We start from the raw sequence: 7510 nt of genomic DNA on the forward strand, positions 1-7510 counted from the left end.
CATTGCAACTTGGATATCAGTTTCTGAGCTCGGGCTCAGCTGATCCTGTTATCTATGCGCCAGTAGATGTATTTCTTCATCGTATTCTTTCAGAAATTGGATAGTCAGGAGACGCATTGATTGTCACGGCGTGCGGGGACTGTGCGTCCGGACCAGGAGTGCGACGCACGGCTCAGGCCTACATCTGAGCCCACATGAGCCGTCCCACGCCGACAGCTGCCGAAACGACAACCAGAAATCTCCGTCAATAAGTGCTTCTCCTGATGAGTACGCTGGTCAACGATCCAGTGCTAATCCTGTTCAAAACGGGGCTGCCAGCCTCCCACTCTTATACTGACGACCATGTCCTTCACCACGGTGCCACACACGCCACCTGCCACTGCAGCTCATTTACTTCCATTCAGCAATTCGAATTTTGAACATGCGTTGTGCTCACAAACAGGATCGGTACATGGATGCATGTAGACAAGTGTCTACACCCCAAGACCAAATCTAGCACACAGCAACCCTTATGCTTATACCCAGGTGAAAAAGCAACAAACACGTTCAAGAAAGCAGTTCCATTTCATAAATTAAGGAAACATCATATTACACAAGTAGAAGGTTTTTTTTTTCATCAGCACAGTCATCATCGCTCCTCTCAAAATCGAGGACAAGCGTGGATCAAAACTCTCATAAACACACCAGAAAACACTCCGAACTAGTTCAATACAGATTACATAATTTTCAGTCCTCATTTCTCAGCAACAACCAAAAGCCTTGTGCATGTGGTCGGCTGGTGCCCTTCCATACCACAATTCTTGCATCCCTCTCTCAGGGCATGTAGTTCGTTTGTGCATTTCATGTCTGCATATACTGCAGAATCTGGTTCGTCTACTGAGCCCCTCATACGGTGCCTTTTTTTCTACTATTTGTTGGTCTTCCAACTCCCCTCTGCTTATCTGGTGCTGTTAAACCGTGTGGACCATTCACACTAACAAAGTTTCCAGCACTAACGCATTTTTCAGCACCATCGCCACCCACATATGCTATCTCACCATTGCCAGGCAATGTACCAGGAGTTAAGCCAGCCATTCGGTCCTCGAAACCCAAGCCGCCCCTCTTCTTGGCAAAAGGTGCACCACTCACCAGCAGGGCGTCTAGACCTTCATATATGTGATCGTACGCTGCCGCACTCGCATCACCCATCCTCGCCACCTCCATGGCTTTCAGGTACAGCTTCGAGTGCCTACAGGTAAAGGACATGTTAACTGAGTTGTCTCTCTGATACTGAACCAGGTGTTGCGGCAGTATATGTCCCTCGCGTCCTTTGTCCACCGCTTCACTATATGCTTAGCAGGGATCTCTTCGAGATGAAGTATTTCCTTCACCTGTGTTGTTGGAAAATAAAAAAGATATGAAAAGCAATTAGTTATGCTTGTCCAAGAACATTTTCCATACTATCAGGATAAAATCTGCTGCCGAAGTTTACCCTCCGAACATGGCTGCACAACATCCCAGTGTGCTCAAACTGACCACATTCACATGTAAACTCTGATTGGTCATCATTTATGTTCACTTTATACTCAACCCTGCTCCATTTTTCTCTCTTGGCTGCATTGTTGTGGACTGTAAGATATTTCCTCATCTTCTCTATTTCGGTGACATTATAGGCAGTAGTTTCGATTAGTAGGCGCCCGAACTCTTCTAACATCGCTCTTGTGTATATCCTACTTGCATGCTGCTGTATCGCCAAATTAGTCCTCACTGCTCCACCCTGTCATACCATTGAGCATTTTCTCGGAGTTAGCAGTACTAACAAATGCCAGTACATTTACTCGATCTCGATAGAAAATGAATGCTCCATGTCTTTTAACTTAAAAAACTGAAGGAACGGATCACTTACTATCATTGTCCTCTGCTCCTCATAGCTCTCCTCTCGCTCTCGATCAAACTGCAGCCTCATGTACTGCCTCACAAAAATGCGCATTGGACTCAATGGTGGCATGTAGGTCTTCAGCATGTGATTCACACTTTCGCTGCGTTGAGTGCTCGTCATCTTGGCGCAGAAAACCCCCTTGAAGTACAGCTTCGCCCACTTTTCTCTAATCTCATACAACTGTGTCATGTATGTATGTTTCCTCAAATTGTATTTATCTAACAAAATACCCCATGCTGCCTCGAACTCATCTATGGTTAACATGTGTTTCACAACCTTGTGGAACTCATCCTGAAAATCAGATTTCTCCGTATACAACGGCCCTAACGTCTCTTTTGCTTTCTTCAGGACATGCCATTTGCACCACCTGTGCACGGTGCTTGGGTAAATCTTCTTTATGGCCAATTCCATGGCTCGGTTTTGGTCTGCAAACACAAGTCGTCAACTATACATGAAGTGTGACTTTTACCGACACAAAGGTATCGTGCTGTCCATGACTTACCTGTCAGAATAGTCCTTGGAGCAGGTCCTCCCATCATCCGCATGAACTCCGAGAACACCCATTCCAAACTCTCTTCTTCTTCATCCCTCATCAAGACACCAGCAAGAATTATACTCTGAAAATGATTGTTCACCCCAACAAAAAAAGTCCAAAAGGCATGTCGTAGAGGTTTGTCCTGTAAGTGGTGTCAAAAGTTACGACTTCTCCAAAGAACTTGTACTGCATTGTGCTGCTCCCATTTGTCCACATGAGGTTTTTCAGTTTTCACTTTGCTACTTTTTTTGCCAGAACTTTGTATGTAAAACCGGGATCACCATTAATAATGTCCGCAAACACCTCCAAAGTCTTCCGGACATCATCCTCTGCCTGCTTACGGCTTATCTCCCTGTAAATGTTCCTTAGAGTCCTTTTGTAAATGGCACTTTCTCGACTGATCAGAAAAAGCTGCCAATTATGCTGTACACCTTACCAAGATTCACATTATTCTCCATCAGCTGCTATATCAAATCCTTAGTGTACACATCAATATGCTTGTGTGAGGGCCAGTGCATCTTCTCGACCATCGTCAGTAACATGGAGTGGTTGTGGCTTTCACGTACCAACTGTTATCCGAAGCGTGTAGCAACCTAATCAAGGCTGGACACTCGCACATGCACGACCTGCTATTCTCCGTCTCTGGCTTTCCCTTCAGGTTGTCCATACAGAACGCACGGTCAGAACACTTATCCAGAATCTCAAACAAAAAACTACACGAAATTCAAAACTTACCGAACAAGCATAGACGATCTCCTGCATCCATTTAGTTTTGTCTGCATACAACCGGCTCTTGCCATATCTAATACCAAAGCCAATTCCCACGAATACAGATTGTAGAAGTCGTATGCTTCGCCCAACGAATCAAAACTCAATCCTAGTTCAGGTCTTATTACACTTTTTGTTGGTCCCTCCGTGTATTTTTGAATTGACTGCTCCAAAGCACTCATTCTGGATGGACATGGACTCCGGTCTGGTGGCGCACTACCCAGTCTTAACCTGCATTTCAGACAAACGACGTTTCTTCAGTTTCGATGTAAATAGCTGTTCTCTAATTAAGACCGGCAGCAACTATGTTGTGGTTTTCACTCACTAACGTATGTTCTCTAACATTTTCTTTCAGTGATGCAAATGGGTCGCTGTGGCATACTTTTTTTTTTGTTCTTAACTGCCTATTCGCCTGTTTTTAGGTCTGAAACAGAAACCATGTTCTAAATTTTTCACCAACACATGCTTTCAAAAGATTACGAACACATTTTCTAAATGTTACAGAACCATGGTTTCTTCTCTTCATACCTTTTTGTCCATCCAGGGGCCTGGGGATTGACTATGTAAGTAGATTGCGTGGACCTCGTCTGAGAGGTCTCGTGCCGTTGGCGAACGCCAGCACGAGCAGCATTGCTGCAGTCGCCGCCGATCTACTGACCACATTCAGAGCCAGGATTGGAATCAGCCTAGACCACGCGCTCCTGCTCCTCCATTCGCTAACAAAACCAGAGGAACCGGATTCGGCTGTCCGTGAAATCCTCAGCAGGGGAAACCTGTCAGAATAGATGCGAGCATTAGCGTCCGTTGACAGTCATTCCACATGCAATCTACTCGCGTCCTAATTTTTTTCGGATCCAGAATCATCTACCTGTCAACAACGTCGAGGACGAACTTCATGCCCGCATCTTCCATTGTCTCAGCCAGCTCCGGTCGTAGCCTAGCTAGCGTCAGCTCAAGGAACAACCTCGCCGGGCATTACAAAGGGGTGCGGCGGCGGACGGATGGAGTCGGCCGGAGGGGAGGGTGTCGGGGCGTGCTGCCGCCGCTGCCTCAACTGTTACTGGGGGTGTGGGGGGTGGTTGGGCGGCAAGGGTTTCCAGAACGAACGACGAGCACTGTGTCGCACCCGTGACGGCCAGACGGCCCAGCTTTTCGCCCCACGACCTGTTCCTCTTATCTGTTCCATGGATCGGGAAAAACATTAACGTCCTGGTCCACGGACCAGACGCTAACCGCGTCTCTGCCGACCCACCCATAGGCTACGGGCCCATCTCATGCGCACTGTTTCATACCGTATTTCATCTCGATGCCAATTTTCAGCGGACCGCGTCTGACACGGCTGACCTGCTTTTCCAGACCCCGAGCGAGGAACTGAAGGCATAGATATCGGGAGCAGCTGGGCACGGGCACCAAATCGCCCCTCCCCATTGCAATGGTGCTATTAAATTGATATCATCCGTGATTCTTTTGAGAGTATGTTATCCGTGTTTCTTATTTTGGTTAAGCTATGCAATCCCGCAATGCATGGAATTATTTGGTTACTAGAAATTATTTTCGATTTTGACATGACAACTTTCTTATTTACTTTCGTGTTTTAATGATGCTATATAGCATACTTTGTTTTTGAATCAAGAGCGACGAGGTTAGCGACCGGGTAGCGCGGCAGCCGAATGACATTACCCCCATACATGTTGCCTATATAAGCAAGCCTACCGCCCTCCTCTTGGCTCCACCTTCGCTCCAATCCTCGTCGTAGTCGATCAGGTGATGCTCAATTCTATGGCGCCCGTAGCACTTGCGCTATGCTTATTTGCCACCGTCCTTCTCTCCGCTTCGCCACCCACCCATGCCTACATCGGCCACCCATACTCCCTTCCCCGCCCCAGCCCCGAGGCGGCAGAGCCGACGTCGTCCCCTGAGTACAAGGTCTACATCATCATGCTGAAGCCTCGAGCAAACGCCGAAGCCATGGACAACGAAGAGCGCCAGCGATGGTACCGGTCCTTCCTCCCCGACGAGGTAACCGCCGACGGCAAGCCGCGGCTCGTCTGCTCGTACAAGACCGTATTCTAGGGATTCGCCGCCTGGCTGGCGAAGGAGGAGCTGGAAGCCGCGTCTAAGAAACCCGGCTTCAGGCACTGGTTCCCGGACAGGATCAGTTACCCGGCCATCGAATAACCACTAGGCCGGGGGAATGCAACTAGATTCAAATATGAGTTGTACTCTAGATCCATCGGTTTCCAAATTGATTCGACATTAAAAATATATCTAATAGTTAATTGCATACATAACTGTTTGTCATTAATTGCATTTATGGCTTAATTTCCAAATTGATTAGGCACTTAGTTTACAAATTGTTTCGCATTAATGGATTGATTTCAAAATTGATTCGACACTCGGTTTCCAAATTATTTTCGCATTAACGATTGCGTCCCAATGAGCGGTTGCCTATGTAATTAACTATCTGGCTAATTGATTGCATTTATGACTTGATTTCTAAAATGATTCAACGCTTAATTTACAATTTTTTGCATTAATGGAATGATTTTCAAATTGATTTGACGCTCGATTTCCAAATTATTTTTGCATTAATGGTCGCGTACCAACGAACGACATACGGACTCCCTCTTTAGGAGTAGAGATAGGGACTCCCTCTTTAGGAGTAGAGTATGACTTGATTTGTAAAATGATTCGCTTAATTTACAAATTTTCGCATTAATGGAATGATTTTCAAATTGATTTGACACTCTGTTTCCAAATTAATTTTGCATTAATGGTCGCATACCAACGAACGACCTACGGACTCCCTCTTTAGGAGTAGAGATTTATGACTTGATTTCTAAATTGATTTGACACTTAATTTACAAATTTTTGCATTAATGAAATGATTTTCAAATTGATTTGACGCTCAGTTTCCAAATTATTTTTGCATTAATGGCTGCATACCAACGAACGACCTATGGACTCCCTCTTTAAGAGTAGAGATTTATGTCTTGATTTCTAAATTGATTCGACGCTTAATTTAAAAAATTATTTCACATTAATGGATTGATTTCTAAATTGATTCGGCGCTCGGTTTCCAAATTATTTTCGCATTAATGGCTATAAGCTAACGAACGGTCTATGGACTCCCTCTTTAGGAGTAGAGATTTATGACTTGATTTCTAAATTGATTCGACGCTTAATTTAAAAAATTATTTCACATTAATGGATTGATTTCTAAATTGATTCGGCACTCGGTTTCCAAATTATTTTCGCAATAATGGCTATAAGCTCACGAACGGTCTATGGACTCCCTCTTTAGGAGTAGAGATTTATGCCTTGATTTCTAAATTGATTCGACGCTTAATTTAAAAAATTATTTCACATTAATGGATTGATTTCTAAATTGATTTGGCGCTCGGTTTCCAAATTATTTTCGCATTAATGGCTATAAGCTAACGAACGGTCTATGGACTCCATCTTTAGGAGTAGAGATTTATGCCTTGGTTTCTAAATTGATTAGACGCTTAATTTAAAAAATTATTTCATATTAATGGATTGATTTCTAAATTGATTTGGGGCTCGGTTTTCCAAAAAAAATTGCATTAATGGTTGGGTACCAATGAACGACCTATGGACTCTATTTACGAGTACTAGCAAAAAGGCCCGTGCATTGCAATGGGAGAAAAAAATCACACGCTCTTAATTTACAAAAAAATGGTTTGCAATCTGAGAATCTGTAACTACCGCCCAAACAAAGATGATATTAACCTGTAAAAGCGCAATTTAAGATTCTACAAGTGTTTTATTTCAACACGGCTTGCATGTAGATTTAATCTGTATAAAGAAACAAGCAAGTGATCATGCATTTATTCATGTCATGTTCGGAATGCGGTGTTGTTACACGCGAGTAAAGAAAAAGGACAAAAACAAACTATGATACATTAACACACTACGGAGACATACGTGCATCAATTGCAGTTTTCAGTCTAAGAGTCACAAACTTAGGGTAAACTTTGAATACTTTTTTTTCACATGCATATTTCTTAAATACACGAAGAGTTGTTAAAAAGATACATGATCTTTTAGTCATAAAAAGAGATTTTTTTGTCTAGAAAAAAACATTTTTGTATGGTCTCCTGCCCCTATTTCATCACTATTTCTTGACATACATGCCATAGGTATTGGTCCCTGTTTCATCACTATTTATATCTTATCAAACTTGTGCTTTTATTTTATTTTTTGTCATGCATGCCTCCTTTTTACTTTTTTTATGCATGTCCTCCTTTTCTTCTTCTTATATGTAG

At 43.6% G+C, this 7510-nt stretch overlaps 1 protein-coding gene across 1 annotated transcript; it reads right to left on the reverse strand.

Annotated features, from left to right (window-relative positions):
* Nucleotides 1-545: 545 nt before the first annotated feature.
* Nucleotides 546-4343, reverse strand: LOC109781618 (protein FAR1-RELATED SEQUENCE 5-like). Its single transcript, XM_040403896.1, has 7 exons — nucleotides 4090-4343; nucleotides 3750-3994; nucleotides 3189-3452; nucleotides 2421-3105; nucleotides 1886-2343; nucleotides 1472-1756; nucleotides 546-1370 (listed from the first exon to the last, which is right to left on the reverse strand). The coding sequence occupies exons 4-7, from the start codon at nucleotides 2509-2511 to the stop codon at nucleotides 1209-1211; spliced, it is 996 nt and encodes a 331-aa protein (XP_040259830.1). The 5' UTR covers nucleotides 2512-3105; nucleotides 3189-3452; nucleotides 3750-3994; nucleotides 4090-4343; the 3' UTR covers nucleotides 546-1208.
* Between the last annotated feature and the right edge of the window lie 3167 nt (nucleotides 4344-7510).

Source organism: Aegilops tauschii, chromosome 1 (assembly GCF_002575655.3).
Source record: "Aegilops tauschii subsp. strangulata cultivar AL8/78 chromosome 1, Aet v6.0, whole genome shotgun sequence".
Lineage (NCBI taxonomy): Eukaryota > Viridiplantae > Streptophyta > Magnoliopsida > Poales > Poaceae > Aegilops > Aegilops tauschii.